Here is a 15,679-nt window from a genome sequence, read left to right as displayed (position 1 = left end):
TCTATTAGACCCTAAACAATAGAGATTTAATAGGGGCTAAAAGGTTTCTATCTGTATCTTAGCTCTTTTTTCTCTCTCTCAGCTCCTCATTCACATTTTTTTTTTCCTCCGGAATTTGTAACGCTTTCCATATTTAATTTTTTTTAGAGCTTGGATAGAGAAACCTAAATGGAAATTTTAGTTTCCCGCATTGAGTTTATTTTCACGTGAAAAAAACGCTTATTTATTTGCAATTCCTATTTTACTCGAAAACAACTTCTATTGTGAGGTAAGTTTGCAAGGCAAATTATACAATTATATATACAGAATATCAATGATAATTAGGTTAAAATTGCACAAAATAAATCATGCTTCTAAATAGAATTTTTTTTTTTTTTTTTAATCCTCTATTCTATATTACAATTCTAGCCACTCATAATCCCGTATGGATATATATATATATATATATATATATATATATATATATATATATATATTTCTTTTTTATTTATATGGTGAAATATTTTATTTTTCTTTCAAACAGTACTATTGCCTCTTCATCTCTATTTTATTTTTTATTTTTAATTTGTTTAACTTAAACTAATAATTAATTTTACCTCAGCAAATATTATGAAACATTTTTCTAAATATAAATAATAAAAATGCATATAAACAATTATATATTTGAATGTAATAATCCATCATTTTACTTTACAAGGGTAGTTTTGGTATTCATAATCACTTTCCTTTTACTTTCATGCTATCCAAACTAACAAACTAATATTTTTCTACAATTTTGTTGGATAAATTTCCTGCTAACCAAATGCATGCTAGAAAATCTCTTTTCTGTTCATTCACTACACTTTTCTTTCACTTTTTATTTCTTTTATTTTCTAACTTATTTCCATCTAACCAAACAGAGCTTATAAATATAAGTTGCATAATTCTAAGATCAATTATGTGACAAGAAAGATTAATTGGATTGATTATATATATATTAGATATTAAAAGGCTACTTTTTTATTTTTCACCTAAAACCTCAAATTATATTGAGCCTGCTTGAATAGGGATATAACGGCATTGGCAAAAGATACAAGAGGTAAGTCCTTCAACATTTAAACTGTACTTTTGATTTGAATGGTACATGTGTTATATATCAAACCCCCGCGGCTCACGTTAGTGAAAATGACACCTTTGGAGGGTAGTTGACCGTTAATTGTGACAGCTTGTGTGCCGCCTTTTTCAGCTCAACTTTATTTCAAATTAATTTAATGGCAACGTACAACAAGAATTTTCAACACCCAATTAGGGCTACCTCTTTTTTTTTCCTGTACTATTCTTTTCCTACTTTCCTCCCTGTAATATTCTCTCTCTCTCTCCTCTCAAACCCTAGTTCTCTTCTCTGTCCTCGTAAACCCCGACACTCCCACCTAACAAAATACAAAAGCATCAGCGGACTTCCCAATCACAAACACCTCAAACCCTTCAATTCTGAATCTGTGATCATCAACTCTGACCTCGACATCCATGGCTTTCGCGGTTGATTCTGCTACTATGAGTTGCAAGGTTGTTGCTAAGAACCCTAGTTTGCCTTTAAAGAAAGGGCTATTTGGTGTTTCAGTTTGTCCTCCTAAAAGGGTTTGTTTCAATTTGGGGAAATTGAAGGTAAATAAGGCTCGGATTGGAGTCCGGTCCGCTGTGGAAGTGGGCGTGGACGGTTTGGAGAGTTCAGGTGTTTTGAAGAGCGTTAATGGGTCATTGGGGTTTGATGTGGTATCAGTGGGAGAGTTGAGAGAGAAGGGGTTTTTAGGTTTGAGGAAGACGAAGCTCGTTTGCACGATTGGACCGGCTTGTTGTTCGTTGGAGGACTTGGAGAAGATGGCAATGGGAGGAATGAATGTGGCCAGGCTTAATATGTGTCACAACACGAGGGAGTGGCACCGGGATGTGATTAGGAAGATCAAGAGGTTGAATGAGGAAAAGGGGTTTTGTGTTTCTGTGATGATCGACACCGAAGGCAGTCAGATACATGTGGTTGATCATGGGGCTCCTTCCTCTGTCAAAGCAGAGGTAAAACACCAACACTCAACCTAATTGGTTTAGTTTTATGTGTTAGAACAATTAAAAAGTAGATACTAGTTAGGAAAATAATAATTAGGCTGTTCTAAATGTTCACAGTAACTATTCTTGAAAATATTTGCAATTTTTTTAGTAATTTATTCATCTTGGAACAATAGGATGGCTCAATCTGGTTTTTCACAACTGAAAAGTTCGAGGGATCTCGTCCATTCACAGTTCAAGCAAACTATGAAGGTTTCTCCGAAGGTAGTATATTTGAACTAATGCAAGTTCAGTTAAATTGGTATATTGTGATGACAAAGACTCCTTCTCTTTCTCTCTCTCTCAGGTGTCAAATTGGGCGATGAGCTTGTTATTGACGGAGGAATGGCAAGCTTTGAAGTCATAGAAAAGATTGGGAATGATTTGCGCTGTAAGTGCACAGACCCTGGTCTACTACTGCCTCGCGCCAAATTGAGCTTCTGGAGAGATGGGAAGCTTGTTGGAAGAAGTTTTGAGCTCCCAACTCTATCAACAAAAGTAAATTTCATACTTTGGCTTTCCTAAATCTTATTTTGCACCTACTGTGCCCTCATCTGTTCCTTGGGGTTTGAATATGTTTTTTGGAAATAATGAATTCTGCTCTTGAATATTCTCTCTCAATCTCTAGATATTTGATTGATAATTACATGGTGGGGTTTTGTAATTAATTATGTCTTTAATGATATATTAGAAACTGTTATTTTACAATTGTATTCCCTGCTCATTTTTTAAATCGTATGGTATGATCAACAGGATTGGTCCGACATCAAGTTTGGAATTTCTGAAGGTGTTGATTTGATTGCCATGTCATTTGTAAACGATGCTGGTGCGGTCAAGCATTTGAAGGATTACCTCTCCACTAAAGCATTGAAGTACAAGTTCCTGAACTGTGAATTCTGTGTATTACTTGAGCAATAATTTCTTGTGAAATATTTGCACAAAGTTTCACTTTAGACCAAGTTATATGCTTATAAATGCTGAACAAAAAAGCCTTAGGTCCATCAGTCCAGTTCAATAGAGGAGGGCTCTCTGTAAACCATTTCGACTTTCAATTGTCTTATTTATGATTGTCTGGAACTGAAAAGTAACATTCTAATGAGGCAAATTGTAGTGTTTCACTTCTCTCACCTAGTATCGTTACATCATTAGACATGTCACCTCTCTCTCTCTCTCTGCCATCTGCCACGTGGCAAGCTATCTTGATTCTCCTTCCATCAGTTGCTAATTCTCATGTTTGCATCGTTTCTCATTTATTAGCAATAGAATCTGTTGCTGACAGGTTAAATCTGCTTTTGTATTTGAACTAATCTGCCAATTCACTAAACTGTTTTAAGATGAAATTTTCCATCCACCTTGACAAAGATAAGTATCAATGAAGGAGAACTCTCCGTCCCTATCCTCTTTCTTCCTTCTTATTTCCTTTTCAATAAATTGTGATTTATTATCCAAAGATGTTAAAGTAATTAACTTTTAGTCATTCCTCTTAGTAATTTGTATTCTTTTCTCTTCTTTTTTTTCATACTATTTTTTCCCTGAATTAGTAATTTGTATTCTTGTTTTGAATATCATTCTGAAGAGTTTGGATCAGACTCTTTCTAGACAGGATGCCATATAAGTTATGCTAATAATTGCCCTCTTCCTCTTTTCTTCCTTTCTGATCATCGTACTGGCATTGTCTTTGTAAAGAGTTCCCCCTTTGATGATCTGATTGCAGCTCTAATTATCGATGAAATACTGCAGCTACAGCTTACTTGTCCTTAAAAGATTTCCCTTTATTTTAGATTACAATTCCTAAAGAATTAATCTTTGTGACTTGACTCCCTTAGCTTTGATGCAAAATGAGCTAGAGTTTTTAGGAGTGTATCCATGCTGTTGAATGAAATGTGTATAGTTTTTTTTTTTTTTTGAAAGGTGAAATGTGTATAGTTGCTGTAATTGTTATGTTGTTATTTTTATTATTGACATTGTAATAATATGAGACAAATGGGCATATAGCCTTCCAGTTTTCCAAATAATCTTGAAAGTTCCAAATAACTTTAATTGGGAAGAATATTAAATTTGTACTAACTAATGCCAAATTTTTACACTATGAACATGATACTACAGAAATAATTTTCAGATTCACTTTTCCCTATGTGAGCAAAGCCTTGCAATCATTTTAACTAATGAGCACTTCCATGCACAATCTTCATTTATTATTCTTGGCCTTGAGATTGAAAGATACGTAGTATATAATTTGCCATATGTGTAAAACTGTTGAAATTTCACAATTAGTTTTGTTCTGCGCGTGCTTGTTACATAATAGAGATATTCTTTTACTTTGCATTTGCACTTAGCTTCAGATTTTAAATTTAATGGTTCTGGAACCTCGTCAATTCTTTTATCTCCATTCAAAATTATCTAAGACTCCTTATTTTGTTTAATAACAAATAGATATTTATTTATATTTTCTTTATCAAACTGTTTAAGGCAATATCCTTCTCGAAAAAGAAAAAGAACTGTTTAAGGCAATATTGGTTGCTTTGAGTCTCTTAGTAATTATATACTGCGATATTTCCGTACTGACTGAATATATCATATAGATGGTGAATTTCCTCACTTTCTTTTTGGTTGTGCTGAAGTTTCCAGATGCATATATTTCTCATCATTTTGCAACTAGAAAAAACTTTAAATCTGCGTGTTAATTAATCATATTGTAAGATATATTTATTGTTAGTTTCTTTGCCAGATAGATATACACATTTCAGAGTATTTTCTGGAATACAAAACTGAGAGTTGAAATCTTTCATTTCACAGATCCATAAAAGTTTTGGCAAAGATTGAGAGCTTGGAGTCTTTCCAGAAACTGGAAGAAATTGTAGAGGCTTCTGATGGAATAATGGTGGCACGAGGTGATCTTGGAGTTGAAATCCCAATTGAGCAGATACCAACAGTGCAAGAGAAAATTATCCATGTTTGCAGGCAGCTCAATAAGCCGGTGATTGTAGCTTCTCAACTTCTGGAGTCAATGGTTGAATACCCTATACCAACACGTGCTGAGGTATTACAATCCATTAAATTCTAACAATTATAAACTTGTTAACTAAGAAAAAAAAAAGGAAGAGAAAAAGACCTCTCTTTACTTGTTGAGGTTCAATTCAGAATAAACTTGGCACCATTTTAGAGAATTTTTTCTGAGTTCTATAACTGCATAATATTTATTTTTGATGTGGCGGGGAGCGAAAACTTCTTTATTGTATTTCGTGGTTATATTAGGTGTTGATTCTCCTTGTTTTCAAAAGACACAATTTTCTTATCTACATAATGAGCCCTTTTCTCCTCCTTGACAATATTCTTCGATGTGACAAGGTTGCAGATGTTTCTGAAGCAGTTCGACAGAATGCGGATGCCTTGATGTTATCTGGTGAATCAGCCATTGGATCATATGGACAGAAGGCTCTTTCTGTTTTGCGAATGGCCAGCTGTCGAATGGAACTTTGGAGTCGTGAGGAGAATCAAAATGGTGTTTACAAGCAGCGTCAACCTGGAGTATCTCTGCCAGACCGAATTGCTGAGCAGATCTGTAATTGTGCAGTGGAAATGGGTATTTCACTTTTTCTCGGCTTTCCTTCATTAACTAAACCGTGCCAAAATAAAACAATTGCCTTCCTTGTTTTATGAACTGTATATTTCGATGGTTACCTTCTCAAGAATTTGGTTAGCCTATCATGCAAAACAATGCTAATGAACTAAAAAGTAATTTTATTACTCTTGGCCTGTCAATTTAGTATCAAAATTTGCAGGTCAAGAAAATTTAAAAACTATAGTATATTAATGAATCCTTCAGTCGATTGTCACGTGCAAAAGTAGGCTTGTGTAGAAACTGGATAAATTTTTTTTCAGAGTTGTTAGATTAGCTATACAAGTGTACAACATTGATGCTTGATTTGTTAGAAATTGTGTGGGAATAGCAAAAGTTGCCAATTATTACATCAGATAACTAGTTTTGGTTCACTTCGTCACTAGAAGACATATCTCTATGTGCCAAATACCATTTTAAGAGCTCTCTCTATCTCTCTCTCCAAAGAAAGATATGTTTAATTGTGTATATTTATGTTTACCAACTGTTTGCTGTGTCTGCAGCAAACAACCTTGGTGTGGATGCAATCTTTGTGTACACAAATTATGGACAAATGGCATCTTTACTCTCGCGCAACCGTCCAAACCCTCCAGTATTTGCCTTCACAAATGACAACACTACCCGAATGGCTCTAAATTTGCAGTGGGGAGTCACCCCCCTCCTTATTAATTTATTAGATGATATGGAAGCTAACATCTCGAAGACCATTGATCTTATGAAAACCAAGGAGATGGTGAAAGACGGAGATGTTGTTTTGGTGGTCTCAGATGTCATTTCAAGTTGTGCAAACTCAAATGTCTTCCAATCAATCCAGGTGAAAGCCATTGCTTAGGAGCATCATTCTCTTCAACATGGTAGATAAAGATCCATTTGAGCTTTGAAAAAGTAAAGGAAAACATTGTTTCATTCCGTATAGTGACAGTGTAATTCTGCCTTTTTCTTATCTCCTTCTAGTGTAGCAGATACATTTGAACTTGGTCTCATTATTATTATTATTATTTTCTCAAATAACACGTTCATATTGTGCTATAAATTTGGACCTGAAGGCATTATACATTTTATAAATGAGATTTAGATTTTATTAATTTGTCGCAACACATCAAAGAAAACTGTTCTGTATTGGATGCAAGTATAGTTTTGCTATTTTGGATAAATGGGGACATCATCTGCTAAGAATCATGCTGCTGCTGGTTTTAGACTAATCAATAGAATATACGTACCAAAAATAACATTTATGGTTACCCGGTTGCATATTTATGTCAAAGACGTACCATGGAGATGTGGAAATTATGTCTATGATCATATCAGACATATTCTACTTGTGTCTTGAAGCTGCTTTTAAAATCCTAGGTTCCTTTCTACTCTTCACAGGGAGTTCTCCTCCTGTTTTGAACCTGTGGAAGCTCTGGCTAGCTGTACCCAAAATAATGGGTTACTATTGCTTCCAATGAGAAAGCATTGTTGTTAGTTGTACCCTCTCTTCCTTAAACTGTCATACAGATTTTAGTCGTAGACGACAATGTCTGAACCAGAGGCATTCTGTGTGTTGGACGAAGAATCATCCTGTGGTGTATATAAAGAAATGTAATAACTGAATACAAAGTCATTATTTATGCAAAAACCAGCTCGAGCGTGCTTCACTCATCACTCTTGTCATTTTAAATTGTAGGAAATTGATAAAAAAAAATAAATAAAATAAAATAAAACATGTATTTATATAAACTGAATCCAATACTAGCTTATATCACACTAATGTTACTATTTTGTTGTTGATACCTTACCAATGTTACTATTTTGTTGTTGATACCTTACCAATGTTACTATTTTGTTGTTAATAATCACCTGATATTTACGAAAATCAATTGTTGAATTTGCTTTTAAACAGAGGAGCACCATACAAATTCTTTGTTTTAACTGTCACAAGCTTTTGAAGCATTGTTAAAATCAATGGAAATGTTGGCAATTGTAGCATTGTTCTTTCCTTGATTGCACATTATTGCAACATCCACCAAGGTTCTTGCTGAATGTATTTGATGCCATTAATCTAAGCATCATTGACCATAATGAGAGCGCCTTCACGCAATATATATATAACTCTGTTCAAACCATAATCGCCATGAAAAACTAGTACAACACAATCAGAATGGTTATTAGTAGTGGTTATTAGTAGAGTGCATAAAGCAGAAGGTACAAAGCAACATTAATATTTGATAGAAATCACCATGGATACATATTTTTCATAGAAATTCAGAACAGGAGAGACTTTGTAACAAGTAACATAGAGCCACACTGTTCACCAAACATCAAAGTAGACAAAACGAAAACAAAAACAAAAAAAAGATATCATAGAAATCAGACCACAAGACTTCGCTGGCAGAGGTACACACAAAGCACTCAGTATTCATCTCCGTCATCGCCATCCTCGTCCTCAGCTGATTCAGCACCAACCTCCTCATAGTCCTTTTCAAGAGCAGCAAGATCCTCCCGGGCTTCAGAGAACTCTCCTTCCTCCATTCCCTCACCCACGTACCAATGCACGAATGCACGTTTTGCATACATGAGATCAAATTTGTGGTCAATGCGGGAGAAAACCTCTGCCACGCTGGTAGAATTCGAGATCATGCAAACAGCCCTCTGCACCTTGGCAAGGTCACCTCCAGGAACGACAGTGGGTGGCTGGTAGTTGATGCCACACTTGAATCCAGTGGGGCACCAGTCAACAAACTGGATAGTGCGCTTGGTCTTGATGGTGGCAACAGCTGCATTCACATCCTTGGGTACAACATCACCTCGGTACATTAGGCAGCATGCCATGTACTTGCCATGGCGAGGATCACACTTGGCCATCATCGACGAGGGCTCAAATGCACTGTTGGTGATTTCAGCCACTGACAGTTGCTCGTGATATGCTTTCTCGGCAGAGATGACAGGTGCATAAGAGGAAAGCATGAAGTGAATCCTGGGATAGGGGACCAAGTTGGTCTGGAATTCAGTCACATCCACATTCAGGGCACCGTCAAACCTCAGAGAAGCAGTCAAGGAGGAAATCACCTGAAACCCACACAAAAATGTTATCCCAAGGAAGCTCACTGTAATTATACTACAACGCAATACTACGAATTTTGTACAAGACTTTCAAATCGCTTACAAGGTTTTTATCATGCATCCCAATTTTATTGCTTCAAAATTCAATAATTTCAAAAAAATAAACAAAGATACAAGGCCACATAATAGATGATCTCATTGTGAAAAAAAGTTTTCCAACATCCATATGGTAATATAGTGCCCAACTTTCACAAGATTGATCCAATATGAAAAGAAACACATTTCTCTCTCTCATAAACATTCATATTCCATATCATCTATGATTTATCTTCTACCATAATTCATCGATTATTCCCAAAATCTTAAGCAATGGCAAAATTAAATAAGGCTTTTTAATTCCCAAACTAGTTATGTGAACACATGTTACCTGAGAGACAAGGCGGTTCAGGTTGGTGTACGTGGGCCGCTCAATGTCAAGAGAGCGCCTGCAGATGTCATAAATGGCCTCATTGTCCAGAAGCACAGACACATCAGTGTGTTCCAGGAGTGAGTGAGTCGAGAGGACACTGTTGTAAGGCTCAACAACAGATGTTGAGACTTGGGGAGAGGGGTAGACAGTGAACCCAAGCTTTGATTTCTTGCCATAATCAACTGACAGGCGCTCCAAAAGGAGGGAGCCAAGACCAGAGCCAGTGCCCCCGCCAACAGCATTGAAAACTAGAAACCCTTGAAGGCCAGTGCAATTATCGGCAAGCTTTCGAATGCGATCCAAGCAGAGATCAACAATCTCCTTTCCAACTGCAATAAAATGAAAAAAATCAGTACCATCTTAAATTACTGAAATGATCGAAGTACAATGTGGATTCATAATTACTTGTGTAGTGGCCACGGGCAAAGTTGTTGGCAGCATCTTCCTTGCCACTGATCAATTGCTCTGGGTGGAAGAGCTGACGGTAAGTTCCAGTCCTCACTTCATCAATGACAGTGGGCTCGAGATCCAAAAAGATAGCACGAGGAACATGCTTTCCCGCACCAGTTTCACTAAAAAATGTGTTGAAGGCATCATCACCTCCACCAACAGTCTTGTCACTCGGCATCTGGCCATCAGGCTGTAAACAGAAGGCAGATATCGAGTATTAATTAATTGTTCATACCAAAAATTTGGAAAGACCAAACTAAATTGGTTTACAGTATTTAGAACATACAATATAAAGTATAAAGGATATCAATAATAGTCAAAAAAAAAAAAGCAGAACTCCATTCTTAATATTCCTAACAACTAGGGAAAAAATCTGAAAATATAAATGAAAATAGAACATACATGGAATAGACTGTCAATAAATGTGATAATAGATATATGATCACCAACATATAAACACTATATTTATGCTGATATGAAATACATACGCCTGTAGCGACATCAGGGTGAATTTCTATCTTTATAACCAAGAACATGGAAAATTGAAACAAATGCAAATTTCATAGTGCAAAGAACCTAAATCTGACGATCCATGAAAATTTTTCAACAAAACTCCAATAATTACCTCATGAGATCAGAAATTTTACCAATCAAACGTAATGAATTCACCAAAAAATCAAAACTATTAGTTTCTCACTACCATTCTTCTGAACAAAACCCCCAAAATTACTCAGATTTTGCAGAACAAAACAACTATACAATACTCAACCAAGGCTAAAACAAACATGTGCAAGATTAAACCAGTTTTCAAAACAAATCTCACATATACTGATGCAAATAATCCCTAGAACCTACAGAGTTTGAAGATTCGAATCATAAGAAACAGTCATAATCAAATCAAAAACACAAATACATGTAATCTTCGTACAGGTATGCACCAAATGCATCAAAAATTACAGATCATGCGAAGCCTCAAACAAGAGGCAACGAATCCTTATCTGATGAAAATTATAATCCAGTAACAACAAAGATGATCCTTATTTGACCAAATCAATAAAAAAAAGGGAAAAAACATATTAAGAAAAGCAAAGTTTAAGAGATCTATATGTTTTCTAATTAGATATCAACAGATCTGATGAATAACAACGATTTTACGCAATACATACATACATTTATTTATCTGTATATGGAGAGGATAAATCCTATAAAAATGATAATCAAGCAACTCCATTTGTGATCCTTAATTGACAATCGGATCAACACAAAAATTAAAGAAAAAAATCAAAGAAAATGATGCTCTACAGAGATCTGTGTTTTCTAACTAATTATCAACAGATCTGATGAATAAAAACAATTTCGAGCAACAAATACATATATTTATGAAGAGCGAGAGAGAAAATCTTATGAAAATGATAATCGAGCAACTACAACTATGATCCAACCACTCAGATCAATAAAAAAATTTACGAAAATGATTTTTTTAAGAGATCAATATGTTTCTAATAAAATTTCGACAGATCTAACAAATAACAACGATTTTGAGCAATACATATATAGATCTGTATGTAGAGAGAGAGATGACCTGAATTCCATGTTCGAGGCAATAAAGTTCCCAACATGCATTCCCGACCTGAATACCGGCCTGACCAATGTGGACCGAAATGCACTCTCTCATTTTCACTTTCTAGAGAGAAACAAAATGCAATTGCAGAGAGAGACAGACAGAGAATAATATTCAAAACCAAGGCGTTTATGAAGACGCCTTCAGATTTCTGATATGTTCAGGTTTCAACTCTTCCCTCGTGTTATATAGATGGAGATAGAGATGGCGATGGAGAGAGGAGAGAGATTAGGTCATTTAACTATGGTTAGATATTAACCAATCGAAGGGAACGGACGGCATAGAAACGAAGGACCTGTCATTAACCATGGTTAGGTTTCATTTTCAAACAATATTTGCCGCTCCATATTCGTATATTTCTAAATTTTCCTTAATAAGGGATTAACAGTCTTGTAAATTTTATTATTTTAATAAGATATACAGAGTATTTTTTAATGACATGGTATCAAAATTCCAATTTTATCCTTTATAATTTGTTTTGCACCATTTTTAAAAAAATTAATGTAAATTTAATACTCTTTAAAAGTAGGATAAAGTACACCAACACCCCTGAGATTTGGTATAAGGACAGGTAGATAAAAGTTGTCCTATTTTTGGATAATCACACCTCCTCACGTTTGATAAAATGGACAAAGAGACCCTGACAATGGTGAAATGACTTTATTACTCTTTGATATAAAATTGAAAAATACAATTGACTTAAATACCCTTGAATCAAATAAATATTAAATGGGTTATTGGGTAAAACCCAAAATCCTTACCCACTTCTTCTCCTTCTCCTTCCCCTCTTTCAGACCCTAACCCATACACACGCACACACATATATATATTGTTTGTAAATACACACGCACACACACATATCATCACCACTACAAAATAGCCCCACTGCCGCAACATCATCATCCCTCAACAACATCATCATCAATTCATCATGGAGCACTTGAACTGCCCCGCGAGAATGAACTGAATGGAATTATCTACTGTGACCGGCGATGCGCAAAGCTCGTGTGTATGCCGGAGAATGTTGACAATGGAGGACGGCGGCAAGCTTGTGATTCAAACCGAGAATACACGAAATACCCATTTTATTTATATGTATATACATCCCAATTATTATTATTTTTTCTGTAAAGTGCAAAAAAACCCCCTCTACTATCGATATAGTGCATATCAGTCCCTGTGTGGTAAAAAAAACCCCATGTATTATCAATTTGGTACAAATAGATCCCTGTGTGGTGTAAAATGACGATAATACCCTCACTTCAGTTGAATAAATTAATAATTATAAATACGGCCATGTAAAATGACCCTTTTGTCCAAATTTGTGTAAAATTATGTTTGTTTAGCAGAAAGATAAAATAAAACCTCAAATTGTATAAAATAGGGATAACCTAATCCTGAATATAATTAAAACTAAAACCAAACATTCCCCAACCTCCATTACCACCACCCATCACCACCTAACCCAACCTCCATTACCCCTACCCATCACTGTTCGCCACCACCAAACAGAAGCAAAATCCAATCAAAATTAAGACCAGGTCCAAGGAGCTCCAACAACAGCTCACTTCCACTGGAGAGGTACGTAGCAGCAAGGAACATTAGGTAACCGTAGACGATTATGAGGAAGAGATTGCCGAGTACGGTGGTGGTGCAGGGTAGGAAGCCATACGTCTGATCGCAAGACTCGTCCGCAAAGAACCGATTGAGCCGGAGAAATTATGGACCTCGTAAACCATCTTGGACACGATATGTAATACCCCCGGATTTCCGGATGCGGGTTGGCCAGGCCCACGCCCGATTACCCGAGGATAACAAAACAATTAGCAATTTAATGAACACAGAATACAATATAGAAAACAAGAATGAATAAAATTTTGCTGAAAAGAACCTATAATGATAATCCAATAATTGAAAACCTCAGAATAAATAATTTCATTGATAATTAAAACTATTTTGATACAACTGATCCACTACGAATGGAAATCGTTCTCCAATTTATACAACTCGGGAATCCATCTAGTGGACCCCTAAAATATCCAATGGTACTCAAAAGACTGGAACAAAACCCAAGTCTTAACATGAAATAAAATCCTACGCCATCAGTAGAGTGAATAACTATATCTGCTCAGCACGATCAAGCTCTACAGCCCAGAACTGACGAACACCTGAAAAAAATAATAAAAGGGTGGGTCAGGCCCACAAGCAAGTTCTAATCTAACTGCAATCCATACAGTGACCCGATACGCAGATACACCATAGATACCTCACAATATCTATCTAGTCTATACATATATATATCCACACTATGGGACCTTCACTGAACTACAGTAGGGATCTCAACCTGAATAGAAGCCAACATGCGAATACGCACCCAAAGGTGGGCATGAGTACCTAGACCTAACAGGGTACACCCAACCTACTATAACCAGCTACACATCCACTGCATATACGCACCCTAACCAACAAGTTTGAGACTCAAGCTCAACTCGTGGTACCATAAACATATATATCTAAACTCCGTTCCTAACCATTCACAAGAAATCCAATAAGTCATTCGGCGTATTCAACCGTACCGACTTATATATATATAAGGAGGATTTATTTAACAACCCGTTCCCTTATTCCAAAATAGGTAGGACTGAGTATTTTAAATCAGTCTGTCCCTAATATGCCACCGTCCCATACCGGTGCATACAATCCACAAAGTCCATATAATTGATAGAACCAGTCATACTGTTCACCAATTAAAATCCATAAGGTAGGAATTAACATTTTGAACTAAACCATACCTAGTATGCCACCGTCCCATACCGGTGCATACCATCCTCCATATCCATGTAAATTACAACATTCAAATGATAAGCAAGTAATTTACAATGCAAAACCAAACCCAGATAATTGACAGAATTTTAATGTGAGAATTCAGCAATTAAAATCCAATACATAATTCCAAATAATTGGTCAAATTTAATATAAGAATTCAGCAATTATAATCCAATATATGATTCCAAATAATTGACCGAATTAAGTATAAGAATTCAGCAATTATGTTCCAATACATAATTCCAAGTAAATTACAAGGCATAAATAATAAGCACGTAATTTATAGTCCAAAACCAACCATCCACATCGTTGCAGAATAGTATTTAGTATTTCAACAACTTAAAACCAAAACCATGTAAATTACAGACTATGAATGATAGTACAGCATTTTAGCAATTATGTTCCAATACATAATTCCAGGTAAATTACAAGGCATAAATAATAAGCACGTAATTTATAGTCCAAAACCAACCATCCACATCGTTGCAGAATAGTATTGAGTATTTCAACAACTTAAAACCAAAACCATGTAAATTACAGACTAAGAATGATAGTACCGCAATTTAAAATCCAAAACCAATATCCAATTAATTACTGAAGATTTTTAAAAGTTTCAGTAATTTAAATCCAAACAATTAACCATATAGTTGCAGGGGATGATTTAATAAATCAACAACTAACATCCAGAGCCTGCATAGATTACATCTAACACATCAATGACCCTATAATATATTTAAGACCATTTTATAAATATATTACATCCCGCTCGAATGCCTAAAAATAAGTTTAAGCATTTAAAACTTCATCCATCCACCAATCGTATACAATTGTACATAAGTGTTATACAGTTTGATCCGTTAATTTAGAATTAACCTTAAATTAATTTAGGGTCTTAATAACACCCAAAAATTAACTATTTAATCCCTCCGTGAAGTCTCATTAAATTTCTAAAATTTAATCAAGCCATTCAGTTCCTTTCTCTGTTAGTAGCATACACCATTGTATATTTTTACACTGCTTCATCCTTTGTCTTAAAGACTTAAACCATGCAACATTAAGTTTAATAACACTTAAAATTAACTACTTAGATCCTCTGTTAAGTCCCTACAGTTCATTAGAATCACTCAGAAGCCCAAACAGTGCTCAAAACACCAAACAGAGCCCTAAAACCACTTTCTGGACGTAAAAACAAATTGGAGCCGGCTCCAATCCCCCAGGAGCCGGCTCTTGCTGAAGGGGAGCCGGCTCTTGACTTTCTAGAGCCGGCTCTCTCCCTCTTGAGAGCCTCCAGTTCAGTCTTTGCTCCGTTTCCGTCAATCTGCTCCTTCTCCGATCAATTCCTACCCCTCTGCTTGTTTCTTAAACTGATCTAAAGGATCTAACACCTTCTTGATAGCATCCCCAAGGTTTGATTATAGCAATTTAAATCAATTAATAGAAGTAAACTTGTGCAAAAACTGAAACCTCATGCATGGATTACAACGAAGCAAAATGCAACAGAGATCTAAAACAGAAATAGCACCCATCCTACGAGATTTACATAACTCCCGTAGTCTTTCCATACTTAGTT

At 35.6% G+C, this 15,679-nt stretch overlaps 2 protein-coding genes across 2 annotated transcripts; one reads left to right on the top strand and one right to left on the bottom strand.

The window, feature by feature from the left end:
- The first annotated feature begins 1,266 nt into the window (after nucleotides 1–1,266).
- Nucleotides 1,267–6,783, top strand: LOC132300129 (pyruvate kinase isozyme A, chloroplastic-like). The gene is made up of 7 exons (XM_059797092.1): nucleotides 1,267–2,049; nucleotides 2,217–2,304; nucleotides 2,387–2,577; nucleotides 2,833–2,951; nucleotides 4,876–5,119; nucleotides 5,428–5,662; nucleotides 6,202–6,783. The coding sequence occupies exons 1-7, from the start codon at nucleotides 1,507–1,509 to the stop codon at nucleotides 6,528–6,530; spliced, it is 1,749 nt and encodes a 582-aa protein (XP_059653075.1). The 5' UTR covers nucleotides 1,267–1,506; the 3' UTR covers nucleotides 6,531–6,783.
- A 1,103-nt stretch (nucleotides 6,784–7,886) lies between these two features.
- Nucleotides 7,887–11,457, bottom strand: LOC132300128 (tubulin alpha chain-like). The gene is made up of 4 exons (XM_059797091.1): nucleotides 11,245–11,457; nucleotides 9,618–9,852; nucleotides 9,171–9,541; nucleotides 7,887–8,749 (listed from the first exon to the last, which is right to left on the bottom strand). The coding sequence occupies exons 1-4, from the start codon at nucleotides 11,335–11,337 to the stop codon at nucleotides 8,093–8,095; spliced, it is 1,356 nt and encodes a 451-aa protein (XP_059653074.1). The 5' UTR covers nucleotides 11,338–11,457; the 3' UTR covers nucleotides 7,887–8,092.
- Between the last annotated feature and the right edge of the window lie 4,222 nt (nucleotides 11,458–15,679).

This window comes from Cornus florida, unplaced genomic scaffold (assembly GCF_030987335.1).
Source record: "Cornus florida cultivar Cherokee Brave unplaced genomic scaffold, ASM3098733v1 CherokeeBrave_3.0.0_Hap2_Chr03, whole genome shotgun sequence".
Taxonomy (NCBI): Eukaryota; Viridiplantae; Streptophyta; class Magnoliopsida; order Cornales; family Cornaceae; genus Cornus; species Cornus florida.
Note: the sequence above shows the minus strand (reverse complement) of the source record. Positions and strands in the feature narration are given on the sequence as shown.